Source organism: Musa acuminata, chromosome BXJ1-9, assembly GCF_036884655.1.
Source record: "Musa acuminata AAA Group cultivar baxijiao chromosome BXJ1-9, Cavendish_Baxijiao_AAA, whole genome shotgun sequence".
In the NCBI taxonomy this organism is placed as follows: Eukaryota; Viridiplantae; Streptophyta; class Magnoliopsida; order Zingiberales; family Musaceae; genus Musa; species Musa acuminata.
Window position 1 is genome coordinate 610657 of NC_088335.1, and position 16138 is coordinate 626794.

At 36.8% G+C, this 16138-nt stretch overlaps 3 protein-coding genes across 3 annotated transcripts; 2 read left to right on the top strand and 1 right to left on the bottom strand.

Annotated features, from left to right (window-relative positions):
- Positions 1-88: 88 nt before the first annotated feature.
- LOC135582560 (ras-related protein RABA3-like) lies at positions 89-1034 on the bottom strand. The gene is made up of 2 exons (XM_065081636.1): positions 762-1034; positions 89-680 (listed from the first exon to the last, which is right to left on the bottom strand). Exons 1-2 carry the CDS (start codon positions 989-991, stop codon positions 218-220), a joined length of 693 nt encoding a protein of 230 aa, XP_064937708.1. The 5' UTR covers positions 992-1034; the 3' UTR covers positions 89-217.
- A 5236-nt stretch (positions 1035-6270) lies between these two features.
- On the top strand, positions 6271-11286 carry LOC135592273 (uncharacterized). Its single transcript, XM_065081637.1, has 8 exons — positions 6271-6533; positions 6752-6896; positions 7022-7190; positions 8293-8563; positions 8645-8910; positions 8986-9201; positions 9528-9636; positions 10818-11286. Exons 1-8 carry the CDS (start codon positions 6383-6385, stop codon positions 10877-10879), a joined length of 1389 nt encoding a protein of 462 aa, XP_064937709.1. The 5' UTR covers positions 6271-6382; the 3' UTR covers positions 10880-11286.
- Positions 11287-12916: 1630 nt separating this feature from the next.
- LOC135592276 (protein LEAD-SENSITIVE 1-like) lies at positions 12917-15860 on the top strand. Its single transcript, XM_065081640.1, has 2 exons — positions 12917-13323; positions 14939-15860. The coding sequence occupies exons 1-2, from the start codon at positions 13230-13232 to the stop codon at positions 15655-15657; spliced, it is 813 nt and encodes a 270-aa protein (XP_064937712.1). The 5' UTR covers positions 12917-13229; the 3' UTR covers positions 15658-15860.
- Positions 15861-16138: the final 278 nt, after the last annotated feature.

Genomic DNA, 16138 nt, shown 5'->3' on the forward strand with positions numbered 1-16138 from the left:
GTACCACCACATCTTTTATTTATCAATTAACACTGATGAAACAGAGTTTGCAATATAATGATGCTTTCGTACTATTATTCTCAGTCCATAAAGCGAAAAATGAAACTATCGATATGCAGAAAACTTGACTAACAGTTGAGAAAAGCACAATCAACCATTCATTCCTTTCCCTCTCAAACCTCTTCATGGGCGCTATGATTTCTGCGTCCTGGCCATGTCAGGAACAAGCACACCGAGTTCCTTTTCTCAGGGCACTGGTTTCCATCATTGAGACCTCAGAAAGAACCGACACCTTGTTCCCCTTCAGTCTCAGCAGATCGTTCCCACCGTCTCTGCTGCCTTCGTCGCTCTCCAAGTCCTTCCTTGACACCACTCCATGGATTTCCTCTATCAGCCTCAAGAACGCGCTCTCCACGTTGTCGCCACTGAGTGCAGACGCCTCCGAGAAGAACAGCCCTTGTTCCTCCGCAAACTCCACGGCGTCCTCGGTGGACACCGCCCTTTTTTCAGCGAGGTCGGACTTGTTCCCGATCAACATGATGACGATGGCCTTGTCCGCGTTCGCTCGCAGTTCCTCCACCCACCTCGCCACGTGATCGAACGTCGGCCTTTTGGTGATGTCGTACACCAGCATGGCACCGAGAGCTCCTCTGTAGTAAGCACTCGTGACCGCTCGGTACCTGCACTTGGGGTTACATCACTGGAAGCCGAGTCACGCAACTCCTACTGGACCGGAGGAGGAAGGGGATGGAGACATATACCTCTCCTGGCCGGCAGTGTCCCAGATTTGGGCCTTGATGCGCTTGCGGTTGAGCACGATGGTTCGAGTCTGGAACTCGATGCCGATGGTGGACTTGGAGTCGAAGCAGAACTCGTCCTTGGTGAACCTCGACAGCAACTGCGTCTTCCCGACGGCCGAGTCGCCGATCACCACTACCTTGAACACGTAGTCGATCTCCGCCGCCCTCTCCGCACCCCACTCGTCTTCCATCGCTGTCGCCTCTTCCGATCCTTGTTGTGGCTGCTGTCGGAAGCTGGGCTCGGGAAGGGGAGGATACACAAGCATTAATAGAGAAACATCACCCAGGAATTAGGTGGCATATATTGATGATGCTGCCTTAGAAAAGAAGTCTTCTTCTTTAAAAGAAGCAGGTAGCACCAGCGGCCCCATCCAAAAGTGGATGACAATGATGCCAAGAACTAATGCAACTAGTATTCGATGACCATGGAGAGCATCAACACTTGGTAGAAAGCGAGTGACTTTGCTGTATCCAATGCACCATGGCCAGCAACTCACCCTGTCCTTCCCAAAACTATTCCTAAGCAAATGGGGAGACAACATGAGTGCGAGGAGGGTTAGAGAAGCTGCTAAGTTATAGCCAAGCTTTAACAGAGAAGAGGGATGATGGGAATGGATGGAAACCACCGACTCCTCCTGCTCCCTTCTTTACTCGCTGCAACTAGCCGTTGAGATGAGGCTGAAGACCAACCAGGAGGACCCCCCCATCACTGTGCTTCTACTGCTGTGTGACGATTCTGAAAACAAAGACAAATAGCAGAGAGAGAGAGAGCAGTGTGCATGCAGATGAGTCCCTGTGCATCAATTGAGATCTTGATTGAGAACCCAAACCTACCATTCTTAGCCTCAATGGTGGGCACTGACGTCCGAAAAAGAACAAAACAAAAAGAAAGAAGAAGATAATTTACCAAATAAAATCCTCATATTTATTTTTTAATCATATGATATCTCTTATAAATCATTTATTTATTTGACCTTTTTTTTTTTTTTGTAGACATCAATTTTACCCTTATAAAATCTTTGTATCGATTCGGATCAAATCCCTAAACCCTCCTCCTCCTCCATCTCCTCCTCAGCTTCTTCTTCACCCTCTGTCTTCTTCAGTACAGGTGAATGTTTTAAACAAAGAAATATTTTTTTGTATTTTAACGTGCTTGGTATGTTTGCTAAACACTTGAAAACAAGTGTACTATGGAAGGATGAATAGCATCTTAGGTTGAGTTGTGTATTGTTTAGCTCCGAGAAGAATAATACAATTTTACTTTCTTTCTTGATATATATATATATATATATATATATATATATATATATATATATATATATATATATATATATATATATATATATATATTCACTATAAAGTGGTTTTGTTATGTATACTTGAAAATATCTATAATAATAATTTTAGCAAGATAAATTAAAATATCTTAGAATTTTAAGATATTTTAGCAAGATATTTGGTCGACCGATAAAAATACAAGGCTTATATTTTGAAAAAAATAAAATGTAACCATATATTATATTTAAAATATACGAATAGTGCTATCAAATGTTGTATGGGTGGAGCAGACATGAGAGGAAAAAAAAAATTGTTATAAAACGTTTGGATGCACATTTTATTTGAGGATCAAATTGTAATATAATAAGAACCCCTTTGGATATCAACCGTTCCACATAGATAATCTATTATCGGATGCAAGTCTATTAAAGCTACTCTTTCCCATATATTTTGTTTCCATTCCTATCAAATAATAATCTTTAAGATTCACAATCAAGGATGACATCCATCGAGGTTTGGTTTTGGCTACCTACTTTCGCTCGAATTAGGATAATTATAAGAGGAGGCGTACCTACTTTATCTACATTAATAGTACTAATGCACTGATGGAGACGAGGCGCAATAACACCATTGGAATCATCAACTTAGTAGTGCACATCAATGTACCTTTTTCTTTTTCTTTTTTTTGGGAAGAAATAGAAGTTGCCATCATTTTCCTCACATCTTTGTTTCTTTGCACTAAATAAACAAATATTTCAGCTAATCCATTAGCTTCGGTTCTCTCCACATTTTTTGTGCCTTTCAAACTTAAAATTTGAACTGTTCTCAATATCAAATGGACACAATATACCAACAATCGCGAACAAAAAACAATGTAGACCTTATGATGTGAGATAAGCTGGTGTTCATTCTAAAAGCCACGAGGAATTAGCGGTTCCAATATCAATCTTGTACGATTTGTTTTCGAAAAGGATCCTAAAAGGAGGCTTAAGAGAGAAGTCATCGTTTGGTTTCACTAACTCCCCGATAATACGACGTTGAATATAGCCATCGTTAAAAGGATCAAGTTGGGGGAGTCGATGCCTTTTCTAATATCAAGATGGATACCATCTCAGTAGTGTGAGTTCTATAAGTCACGACGATTCTAAAGGATCTTTCTATGAAAGCAGTAACTTTTGACTCTTTATTATATCTTTATTTATAACTCCCCAATCAATAAGTAACTATATATTATCTTATAAAAAAATAAAAATTATTTGGATGGTCTAACCATATTGGCCGCACATAAGTGAAAAGAGTTTTGTTGAGTCACGTTAAAAGATAATGTTAATATTCGAATTAGCTCGATATGATTTAGGCTCGTATAAATAAACTAACATCATATGGATTTTTTATTTTAGTCCCATCGATGTTTAAGTAAGTTTCAACGAGAAAAAAATAAATTTAATAAAAAATAATTAAGCTCAATTAACTTGTATAAGGTATTTTTTTATAGTGGATTAATAAAAAAAATATTATGCAAACGTTTCTAATCATCCTTTTGGATTGATGTCCACTTAGCTCGATTATGGGCCGTGTATTACCTCCTCACCATTGACTATATTATCACATATACTATTACGTATCGATTTGCTATGGCAAAAAAGATTACCTCTATCATTCATCCCTTTTGAATGTGTATTATGAGATCTCTCATGAAGGGCTTAGGCTATGTGGGTTATAAGGAAGCCCTAAGGCCTCCTGTTTAGTTGTTTTTGTTAGGTTGAGTGTTAGCCAAGGTACTTGCCTTGAGCATTCTACTAATATGATTTTTCTAATACTCTATCGAGGTGGTTGCTTGGGATTTTATGTCGAATTGGTTGCCTCATAGTGTTTTACTAAGATAATGATTGCCTCGATTACTTGCTGAGGTGATTGTCTTAGGGTCCTCTACTTAGATAGTCATCTTACAAGCAGAGGCATGTTAGATGTTTACTCTAAGAATAATGTATCAGGCCCTTATTGAATACTTATCCTGAAAATAATATATTGAGTACTTGTTGAAAACTCCTGTGTCAATTGGACAATGTTGGAGTTAGTCCCAACAATAGTAAAATAAATTTAATAAAATAATTAATTGATTTTGGTTATTAAGCCTAAGATAACTTTTTATATTAGATTAATAAGAGAAAATATTCTATGAAATATTTATAGATAGATCATTTATTAACGATTGTTTTAGACTGATTATCCTTTTATGTACCACCGTAGAATATTTGGCTATTGCATGTGCATACATAGTAAAGGTTTATGCTAAATAGTAATAGAAAAAGATTATAATATTTATTTTAGAGATATATACCTAATGAATCAAATACAGATTGGTTTTTGGTCAATGAGAATAAAAGCAACCTTAAAGCACTACAAGATACAACGAGTCTTTCACTTGAATATGCTAAATCTTGATTATTAATCAAATAATTGTAAATAAATAATTTAATGAAGTTTCATAAAACTTCATCAAGTCCAACTATTCTTTCTTTAATCGTAAATTGAAACCATAGGTATATATATATACCTAAATTATGATACTATAATCGTATCTAAATGTTAATTTTGAGTCTTTATTTTAGGTTTTTATACAAATACCAGATGCTGCTGATTTAAGGTTAAATTATCTCGTTCATTTAATTATATATATATATATATAACTAAAATATCTTATAAGTCAAAGCCAAAGCATAAGAATATTTGTGTTAAGTCAGATTTTAATTATCTGAGTTGAATGTTGATTGAAAGTCAATTGAAGTCTTTCTATATCAATCGATTTCATTTATATTCACTTCTAAACTATGTCGATGTGTGAAGAGATTCATAATAAAACTTATTCGAAGCTTAAGTTAATAATTATTTTAGATGATATGATTATATTTTTAATAGGAAAATATTCATTTCTTGAAATGCATGTGAAGAGCCTTTTTATAGTGGGCTTTCAATATCATTATCTTCTTAGTAGACACCAAATTATAAAAAGGTGGAGCATTTCTTTCAAACTTAGTTATGATCATAGGACATCGAAACCAAGACGTGATAATGTCTAACCCACTCAATTACGTATTAAAATATTAATACGATATTAAGGTCTATAATATGATATTAAGGTGTTAACATCAAGATATCTATGATACTAAGATATGTCCACGTGACGTCATGATTTTATTCATGTTACATAGAGATATTGATGATGGGGTAATTATCGTATAAAATCTAAATAATAAGAATTAAGTCTATATGGAAATAATATAAATATATTATTCATAGACTCCAATTGTGGAATTGTCACTAGCTTATGTTCTGGCTCGATTGATATATGAATTAAGGATTACTAATTCTTTTTAAGTAACGAACAGAGAAATGATATTAGTTTTTTTTTGTTATTAGTTACCGAAAGCTAAATATCACATAGCTTTTCAATTTATAATTAGGTAAGACTAAGATTATTCAAATCCATTCTGAGTCCCTAAATTATTTTTTAAATTTGATTTATTAAATTAAAATAGTTTAAATCGATTTGAATCTACTTGAGCCAATTCAAAACTGATTAATTCAATTCGATTAATCGATTTATGATTATATATATATATATATATATATATATATATATATATATATATATATATCAAATAAATTAGTTCTCAATTAAACTAAATTAAAAATCTTAGTCTAACAAGGCCAATACAATAAGATTTATAAAATTAAACTCACATCATTAAGCTCATTTGTAAAATTGAGATCTTAAGTCGGTTTTATTAATCATTTTGAATGATTAAGGGCTTAGGATATTAAATATCCAAACTAGTTCAAATCGAATCCAACCGGATCAATTTTTTTGGTCCGGTTCGATTAAAATAAGATAGTCCGAATCGGAATCAATTCAGACCTACCTAATTAAACTGATTCAAAATTAGTTAAACTAATTCCATTACTCCATTTGTAACTTCAAGTAATTTTTTAAAAATATTTATTTTTAAATAAATTAGTTTACTTGAATTAAATTCAATTGGATTTACGAAATTAAGTTCATAACATTTATAACATTAAGTTGGTTTAATAATTATTGATTATTTTTTAAATTAAAATATTACTTGATTAATCGAACCAAAGAAAATACTTTTGAACCAAAACTATCTACAATAATCAAATCCCCAATCTAACACCAAATAGGAAGCCTATCTTCGGTTCACTTCACTCGCACCCTCCTCGTTCTACTCCTTCGCCGTTCCCTCTCTCCTCCTGCAACGCTGTGAGGTGAAGCGTGCCGGAGAATGGAGGCCTTCTACTGGCTGCTCTTCGGCGGGCTCGCTGCGGTGGTGGTGGCCCTGGAGATGAGCAAGACCAACAGGGACCGCGCCGCCACCTCCTCCGCCTTCAACTCGTTCAAGAACAACTACCTCCTTGTCTATTCCCTCATGATGGGTGCGTTCACCCCACCGCCGGCCCCCCCCTTCCCTTTCTCTAGATTTCTCATCTCATCGTTCTCCCTCACATCGTGTAGATCTGATCTGTTCCGATCGTGTTATGCTTAGATCTCTACCCCTCATTTACCGTGATAGATTGTTCAATCAGATTCCGTGTGTTATTTAGATGAATTCTGCACATTCTTGACCTTTTCTCCCTTTTCTTCACGGAGGCAGCCGGAGATTGGTTGCAGGGTCCGTACGTGTACTACCTCTACAGCCAGTATGGATATGGGAAGGGAGACATCGGTCGCCTCTTCATCGCCGGCTTCGGATCTTCCATGCTGTTCGGGACCATCGTCGGATCTCTGGCGGACAAGCAGTAAGGACTCCCTCCAATGGGGATCGATTTGCTGCTTTTTCATAGATAAAAAAGAAATCCTTTGTGTTCGTCCTCATCTGGTGATCTTGGGCCTTTTTTCTCTTCTTTGTGTTTGAAAACGGCAGGGGTCGGAAGAGAGCTTCTGTGACGTATTGTATCACTTATATCCTCAGTTGCATCACCAAACATTCTCCACAGTATAAGGTCTTGATGTTGGGACGCATATTAGGAGGGATTGCGACGTCACTCTTGTTTTCGGCATTTGAGTCATGGCTTGTTGCAGAACACAATAAGGTGAATCACCAATTTTGGACTTAAGATATGCTTTGTCGAGGAAATTTCTGTAACATGTTTCTTTGAGTCAAACTTGAGTTTCTCATTCATAAACGGATAATGATTGTATGTATTGGATTTACAAAATTCCATGCGATCTTCACTTGCTTTTCCCATTTTGTTATTCTGTATATCTGATGCTGATGTTCCCATGACATTGTTATTGTCAGGTTTGTAGCTGGTCAAATTGCTACAAAATTTCCAATTTCAAGTCCAGTATATCTTTCCATGGACATCTTTAATTTTGTGGCTCTTTTATTTGCTCTCCATAAGAGTCTTGTTATCATACATTTCCATTTCTTGTTAATTGCTCAGCAACATAGTTATGCAAATTGGACCCGGTGAAGAGAGAGGTTTTTGAAACGACATAAAGACCAGAAAAAGACCATAGTAGAAACAATTTTATTAGGATTGCGATAGATGATAAGATCCATGTGGAAGGATCAGTTAAATAGTTAATTTATTTAATTTCTTGAAAGATGAAGTAGGAAATACTTTCATGGAAATGCTAAAAAAATATTAGAATCATACAAAACTTTTATTATTGCTCGTAATGTTACACATTAATTCTTGGTGCCAGACATGAATTCTAATTTTGTTTCATTATTATAGATGGTTTCCTTGGCATTTTCTGGAATGGAAAAAATCCATTGAGAAATTTTATTCTTGTATTTTCAGTCATGACAATTTGGTTTGTTGATAAAGTCTTATAACCTTTTATTTTTTAGTAATATGTCACAATAGCATCTTCCTTTGAAATATCTGATTCTATGTATTCTTATTTGTACCATAACGTGTGAACCTGATTCAGAAGATGAAATATCTTCTACAAAAAGACTATTAAGCGACAACTGTTAGTGCTATACCCTTGAATTTGTCAAAGTTAGAAATTTTAACGCTATGTATTGCTGTCTGAAACTCACACCACTATACATATCCAAGGTCAGTGTTGGTTGGTTCTTGGCGATGAAAACTATTGGTGCAACACTTGCTAATCTGAATTCAGATGCTCCTTTTCATAACATGCTTTGTTTCTTATATGTGTTTCACGTTTGTGATACAGAGGGGTTTTGAACCACAGTGGCTATCCATAACATTTTCCAAAGCTATATTTCTTGGAAATGGCCTTGTTGCCATTATCGCTGGGTTGTTTGCTAACCTGCTGACAGATAATTTGGGTTTTGGACCTGTTGCACCCTTTGATGCTGCCGCATGTTTTCTTGCTATTGGCATGGCGGTTATATTATCAACATGGACTGAGAACTATGGAGATCCTTCTGAAAGCAAGAATTTAGTTACCCAGTTCAAGGTTGCTGCATCAGCTATTTCTTCTGGTTAGTATTATTGTATTACAATTTCATGTTTACAAAAAATCAGCTGCGACCGGTAGTGTGATGAACAATGTACTATTTCAGACACGAAAATTGCGTTACTTGGTGCAATACAGTCGTTGTTTGAAGGTTCCATGTATACATTTGTTTTCCTCTGGACTCCTGCTTTAAGCCCAAATGATGAAGACATTCCACACGGATTCATTTTTGCGACATTTATGCTGTCCTCAATGTTGGGTAGCTCCATTGCATCTCGACTATTGTCCCGCGCAGCACCCAAAGTTGAATCTTACATGCAGCTTGTATTTGCTATCGCTGCGGTCACTCTCCTTCTACCTGTTATTACCAGTGTATGCCCTACTTACTGGCTTTTTGTTCGTGTTCCTTCACTCAATTGTTCTAACTTGATCTTTGATATGTTGCAGTTCTTAGTAGCACCCTCAACAGTCAAAGGTGGAAGCATTTCTTTCGGGGGTTGTATTCAGCTCTTTGGCTTCTGCACATTTGAAGCTTGTGTTGGAATATTTTGGCCTTCCATTATGAAGATGAGGTCCCAGTACATTCCTGAAGAGGCTAGAAGCACGATCATGAACTTTTTCCGCATTCCCCTTAACATATTTGTGTGTGTTGTTCTATACAATGTAAGCATCCAATCACATGGCTATATTATCTGATTTCACAGTGAATTTCCATTTAAAATTTGGTGTTTCTTGCACGAGTGAGAATTCAAGGTTTATTTACTTCAGCACTTCGAGTGTTTGCACCATAAGATGCTAACTTTTAGGTTTCCTGTCACATGATTTGCCAAATTTAGGACGATATATTAATTAGCATTTATTTTATATCTTAGTTGAACAATTAAACTAAAGGTTTCATAGTTATGCTAGCTATGGTAGCTTTAATTTGAGAAATTGAAGATATGAATCATAATTTGTCATATAATGATTGTTGAAGTGCCAATTTGCAGGTGAATGCATTCCCTATGACTGTCATGTTTGCCATGTGCTCTGTTTTCCTTTTCCTCGCCTCAATTCTTCAAAGGAGGTTGATGATAGTTGCTGAGAGCCACAGATCAAGTAAGAAAGGAAATCTCCTCTCTTATCCTTTCTCAGTACATGAGATTTCTCTCTTTTAGCTTAACTGTTCTGCCATAGCTTCAAATAAAAGTTGGTTTTTTGGGCGCCACAAAAAATATTGAAAATGTTTGAATCTTCATTATCTTAAATTTTGTATATTGCAGTCATCCTTCTAGTCATAGTATTTTTTATTCAAAACAGTTAAAAAGATGAATTAATATAATTTATTGATTTCACAAAAAAATCAGCCTTTTGCTATGTTCTTATTGTAGACTGTGCAGAGTATTCCACCAACAAAAAAAAAAACCATAAAAAGTATCTACGATCTAAAATTTTCATTTTTCATTTTTTTCTAGAAAAACAAATGCCAAAAGCATAGTGCTAGTAGATGACATGCGAATTGCCAGACATGCTGCCCAGTGCCCACATGTTTTTGCATCTTAATAACAAGAAACTTTCAAATATTTGATGCTTATCATCTTTATCCAATCTCTGGTACAACCAAATTTTCATCAAATCTGCCTCCAGCAGTCAGTTGCATTTGAATAGGTTTATGATTCAACAAATTCTTTTGCTTATTTTGTACTTTCTTATACTGCATAAAAGATCGTAGATCTAAATGCTTGTCATGGTTGCATGAGCATATATCAGGTATCAGAAAAAGTCTGTGCACCCTATGGTTTTTCAGGGTTTGTCAATGTCCTCTGAGCCACGAGCCAAAAATATTTGTGCTTGTAAATTATCATTCTTAGTTTGGAGATTCTTAGGACCTTTCATCATTTTTGGATCATCAAGTCAACATTCCAATGACGGGTTGAGGCAGGCTATTTCAAAGTAACTTGGTAATAGCCTCTCTGATTGCAGGGATAAGATGAGGACATTGATCCTAGATCCCTTACTTGCAGGAATCTCATTTATAGGGCTACCCTCTTTTACATGTTTAAAGTATAACATTTTGTTGCAGAACCAGTTCTTTATTGTCAACAAAAAATTTCCAAACAGCAGAAACTAAAATAGGTAACTTAGTTTGCCTCCATTTATTTGATTTAGAAAACATTTCTTTTTCTTCCCCCCCATTGTACACTTTCAGCAATGGAAATCCATCAAAATTCTATTCAAGTGTCAATGCAGGAGATCCATTTTTATCCTTGTGATATTCTCATTGTTGATATTCTTTGCAGAGTCTGAAGATTGGACTTCTCTGAAGGAGAGAGATGCTGAGGCGGAGCCACTGAACATTTGAAGAGCAATAAAACCTGGAGCACACGAGAATGTGGTCTTTCACGGCAATGCTACTGCAATCTTGTCTTGGTTCTTGTCATTACTAATCTGATGGAAAATAAGTTTGTTACTATGTTTAGGTGGATTCAATTGGATGTGCAGTTATGAGGCAGAGGACATTGGAAATGCAAGAACTCCATATTGAGGTTTCCCTATTCTAGATTTTCTTCTAAAAGATTACTGAAAAACAGAAGTATCTCTATGTAGTGGTTAACAGTCAGTTGCCCAATTGGTTTTCTGTTTTAGAATCCTTTTGTTGCTTCTTTATCTTCACTCACGACCGACATGTCCTTAGAGATTCTATCCATGACCGAGTCTTTATCATGTATTCAGAAAATAATCAATAATTTCTGCATCTAGATTTGGTTATTTCTGTTGATAGTCATTTCCTTCTTTTTTTTCTCTCTCTTTTACAGCAAACTGTTATTTGACAGATTGTTTTCTCTCGCCATATTAGTTTGACGAAATTAGTTCAGCATGTTTTACCCAGGTTTAAGAAAATTCAGCATTTTTAAACGTGGACAGGATCTCTTGCCTCATTTATGCATGTTGTTGAGTTCAGAAGACACTGTGGTTAATTTTCCAGTAAGCAGAGTCTGAATATGGCAACTAATTTTCCGGTTAACTTTCTTGCATAATTTACCACAGCAAGGAGAACAATATTGAGAGTGGGTCTTGGTATTTTAATATAAAACTGTTGAAAATAAGAGTTTTATATTCCAAGATCCACAAGTTGAAAGATAGCACCTGCATTCTGAGATTTTGTATGAGTCACATATAGCTCTTCATGGTAGAATCACAAGCAGATGAGAATTAACATACAAACTATCCCATGACCAGTTTCAGCTGCTGCTCCAGATAGGGGTCATTTGCCAAAAGAAATTTTGGCTGCAAACTGAGGCATGGGCTTTTCTCAAATCTAGCAGTGATGCATACAATAAGAATCGAGAACCATTGATGAGTCCAATCTACCTGAGGTTGTAGAGAAGGCTTTGCTATTATTTCTCAGCTGGTTTCCCAAATAATATTGTTCTACTTCTAGCATTTGTAGGTGTTATATTGGTTGTTATTATGTTCTTGCACCATCCATGACAATGGTCAATTTGTTGAGAATGTAAATTAATAGTTCAGGTTTCATCTACTGGCTTAAACTTTTAGATAGAATAATGGTGATATATATATATATATATATATATATATATATATATATATATATATATATATATATATATATATATATATATATATATATATATGGTTATCTTACCAACAGATGCTAGGGTGAATTCATTGATTACAGACTAAAAAAAAAAGGAAAATTACTGAGTTAGTTCTCTTCAGGAATTGTGGTTGTCAATTCTGCTGAATGTTATATGTCGATGCACTTTGTCAGCTTATAATGAACTGTGGAAGTAAGTAGGGTCACATTGCTGAGTTTGGTGGGTTTGGTGCATCAAACATAGAAGATATTGCTTGAGGCAATTATTTGTGTTTTGGCATTACATGTCTCAGAATGCAGTTGAGAAGAAGCCAAAAGAAAAGACAACAAACGCAACTCTAATTCACCTCTGTATCCAGATGATCCCAACCATCCATCCACCTCAATCAATTGGGCATTAAAAGGATTATGGCTCCAAGTTTTCGATTAGCTTATCGGTTTGTACTTTCACTATCAACAATAATGAAATAGTTAACGTTGTATCGAGTCGAGATAAGTCGACTCAGTTACTTGGTCAACTTGATTCGATGTAAGTTTATATTATTTGAAAAAAACTATTTTACATTTATTTTATCTCAAATTCAAACCCATCCTAACAAGATTTAAAATCAAGTCTCGAATTTTAAACATCAATTTGATTTAAAACTATTGTTCCAAACATTTAAGTGTGTGCCATGTATCACTCTTACAAGTCATTAGAGACTTGGAGATCCAACCAAAAGGCACAGTTATGCTTTCTTCTCTCCCGGCAACTCTGCAACATAGATGCTGCCTGGAATCCAAAGCCTGCCTTTCCTCGGCAATCCCTATCTTGCTACACTTGCTCAGAAGCTTCTTCCTGCAATCTTGTCCTTTCTTTATTGTAGCTTTTAAGCAATCTTATTAGCCATATATACCCTCACACTTCCCCCGTTAATCCATATCCCTAAGGAATCCCGTTATTCTATGTATAATATGTAACACCTCGACGCACTACCGGACGTCTGATCAAGCTTCAACGGCCGCTGATCTCGGAGTTCCGATTGCGACTTCAGGTCTTAAGACTACAGAAGTCCACAGAGAGAGAGAGAGAGAGAGAGAGAGAGAGAGCGCGATGGGTCTGCTGTCGAACCGAGTGGAGAGGACGGAGATCAAGGCAGGAGACCACATCTACTCATGGAGAGCGGCCTACACTTACTCCCACCATGGTATCGTGACTCTCATCTCTTTCCCATTGATCGTGTTTGGCATTTGATGAAGAGATTTCTCCTCCTTTCCGTCGATGATTGTGGTTGTCTTGTTTTCTGCAAGTCGATGTATTGTTGGGCTTAAATGAATCATCTTTGGTTAAAATTTCACTAGGACTCCAGAACAATAACTTCCTGTCGGTGGTCTGCATGCTCTTGAAAGATCAATCTGGGCCAAGAATTTGACTTTGATGTATCTTTTGAGTACACTTATTCTGTTCCGGTTGATTGATGCGCATTCATTTGGGGGCGCAGAAGGAAAATTGCAATGGCATTTTCTATGTCTGCCCCAATTGTCACCTCGATAGCTGTGATCTGAAACACGTCCCAATTGGGTTTCCCAATTTCATGATAAAGGTATAGATCTCCCAGGAGGCAAAGGTAGCTTGTCCCTGCAAGCAATTTTCTCGTTCCAATATCGAATCTCTACACTGCAGATAATAAACCCATACAAGTAGCTACCCTGTGTAATTGGGAAAAGAACATCTTCAGGTTCCTTCACCTCAAAGTCTCACCTACTTCCTTGTTTCCGTTGTCTACTCGGTCACTGTAAGTTTGGACTCTTTTGCGGGTAGTCGAGACTCCATGTTCAAGTTGAATGGACGGAGAAATGAAAAGCAAAGATATTAAACCATCTTCCCTCGTATCCTATGCATTTTGCCTATTAATATTATACCTTGCCACCAACATGTTGTTCGTTGTCTTTGGATATGCCATGATTTGCTCTATGAGCTTTTTGTCCAATTATTCCTTCATAATAGAATGGTCTTGAAACAAACCGGGGAAGATCTTTCTTTGTCGGTGCTTTGTTATCTTCTGCCTACATTTCTTAGTCTTTCATTATATCTTTGATCTCTGTTTAGAGGCCTTAAAATGGGCCCTTTTGGTTCATGGTTATCTACTTAGGTCTATATCATGCAGTTCATAAAGTTGTTTACAGATGATAAGATCTGTAGTCACCATCACAGAATGCTGGTTTGCATGTTAGGCTATCTTTCTGGGGGAATAATCTTTACCTTTCACACGTGATCTGCTTTATTTTATGTTTCCTGCTTCCTGCTTCTAGGATTGCATTTTTTCCGAAGATGATCTTCATCGTGAGCATGAATTTTCTCTCGTGTCACCCTACATATGTAGTAGCCTGTTTACGCATTTTCTTCACTGTTATGCATTAAAATATTCAGCATGTTATAGTTCTAATTGGTACTCACAGTGGTTTGCTCATTTAAACCAACATGCAAACACTGATGGTAGAACCAAACATAATCTTGTTTTGAAGAAGTCCTCATGGAATCTGATTGAGAAATTAGAGGTTTTCATGTGTTTTTTTGTTCCACATGTGAGAAAACTTATGTACATCACTGGAATGCGACGCTTATTCGATCAGGACAAGAATTAGCTCTATTCTAAAGCAAATTGAGGCCCTGGAAGTCTGTTAAGTGTTCTTATTGGCGCATGAATTCGTCTAGTGATCATAACTCTTTGGATTTCATCACCAAAATTAATGTGACAACTATTACTTATGCAGAATCATTATTAAGGATTAATGATCAATTCTAAGTGCAAGTATGTGCAGGCATTTATGTTGGAGGAAGCAAAGTCGTTCATTTTACACGCAAAAAAGACACATCAGATGGTATCAATTCATCCAGCTCTTCTAGTTTGAGCTCAGGTGTTCCATCAGTTTGCCCAACTTTCCCCGACTGTGGATTTCATCAGTCCAATAGTGGGGTCATCCTCTCTTGCTTGGATTGCTTCCTTGGCAATGGCTCCCTCTACTGCTTCGAATATGGAGTGCCACCCTCAGTCTTCCTTGCAAAAGTCCGAGGTGGCACATGCACAACTGCAGAATCTGATCCTCCAGAGACGGTGATCAACAGAGCAATGTATCTACTCCAGAATGGGTTTGGAAACTATGATGTGTTCGAGAACAATTGCGAGGACTTTGCTCTTTACTGCAAGACAGGCCTTCTCTCTCTCGAAGAACTAGGTATTGGTAGGAGCGGGCAGGCATCATCATTCTTCGGTGTCCCTTTGGCAGCATTGTTTTCTACACCTTTCAAGCTGTTGGCAGCAGGGCCGGTGGGGATGGCCACCGTGACTGCTGGGATGTACTGTGCGGGCAGATACATCACTGATATAGGGGTCAGAAAGGATGTTGTAAAGGTTGCAGTAGAGGATTTGACTGCAAACCTCGGTTGGCGCCGCTGCCCCAAGGAAAGAGCTCCAGGAAAGGATTGTGATGCTTTGGCGAGTGTAGCATCTATCGAAGAAGAAAAACGACAACACTTATGACCATCCGTTAGCACAATCCGGTTGTCATTGTTTTCTTGTGGAAATCGATAATTTGGAAAATTGGTGCCAATAAATCTAGATCACTGATCTGTTGTGTATGCATTTAAACTTGACCAGCTTTTCATTTCAGATCTTTCTGATTTACCTTGTTAAGAATGTTACCGTTCATCTATCTAATCCGTATGTAATAAGTTTCTGCTTTCCTTCCCTGTGTAGCTCTGTGCTGGTAGTTCTGAACGATTGCTAGAGCAGATAAGAATGCGACAGAGTTTATAGCATAATTAAGAGTTGGTACTGTATCAAAATTTGTTCCCCCAGTAATCTTTTTCTGTCTGAAGAAAACATGGTGTCTGAGAATTTTTGTGAAATAACTGCAAGTTGTAAACCACAGGTTGCCTCGTTGTATCAAAACCATTTCATCTAATGATCGTGCAGGATCACATTGCAATGATTGGGTTTTACCTTTTGCATGTAAAAAGAG

Excerpts from the sequence above, each read along its gene's own strand:
- LOC135582560 (XM_065081636.1), bottom strand. The coding sequence starts at position 991 with ATGGAAGACGAGTGGGGTGCGGAGAGGGCGGCGGAGATCGACTACGTG. Across the intron at positions 681-761 it reads GACACTGCCGGCCAGGAGAG|GTACCGAGCGGTCACGAGTG; the intron begins GTATATGTCTCC and ends CCCCAAGTGCAG.
- LOC135592276 (XM_065081640.1), top strand. The coding sequence starts at position 13,230 with ATGGGTCTGCTGTCGAACCGAGTGGAGAGGACGGAGATCAAGGCAGGA. Across the intron at positions 13,324-14,938 it reads CTACACTTACTCCCACCATG|GCATTTATGTTGGAGGAAGC; the intron begins GTATCGTGACTC and ends AAGTATGTGCAG.
- LOC135592273 (XM_065081637.1), top strand. The coding sequence starts at position 6,383 with ATGGAGGCCTTCTACTGGCTGCTCTTCGGCGGGCTCGCTGCGGTGGTG. Across the intron at positions 8,564-8,644 it reads TGCATCAGCTATTTCTTCTG|ACACGAAAATTGCGTTACTT; the intron begins GTTAGTATTATT and ends GTACTATTTCAG. Across the intron at positions 9,637-10,817 it reads TGCTGAGAGCCACAGATCAA|AGTCTGAAGATTGGACTTCT; the intron begins GTAAGAAAGGAA and ends TATTCTTTGCAG.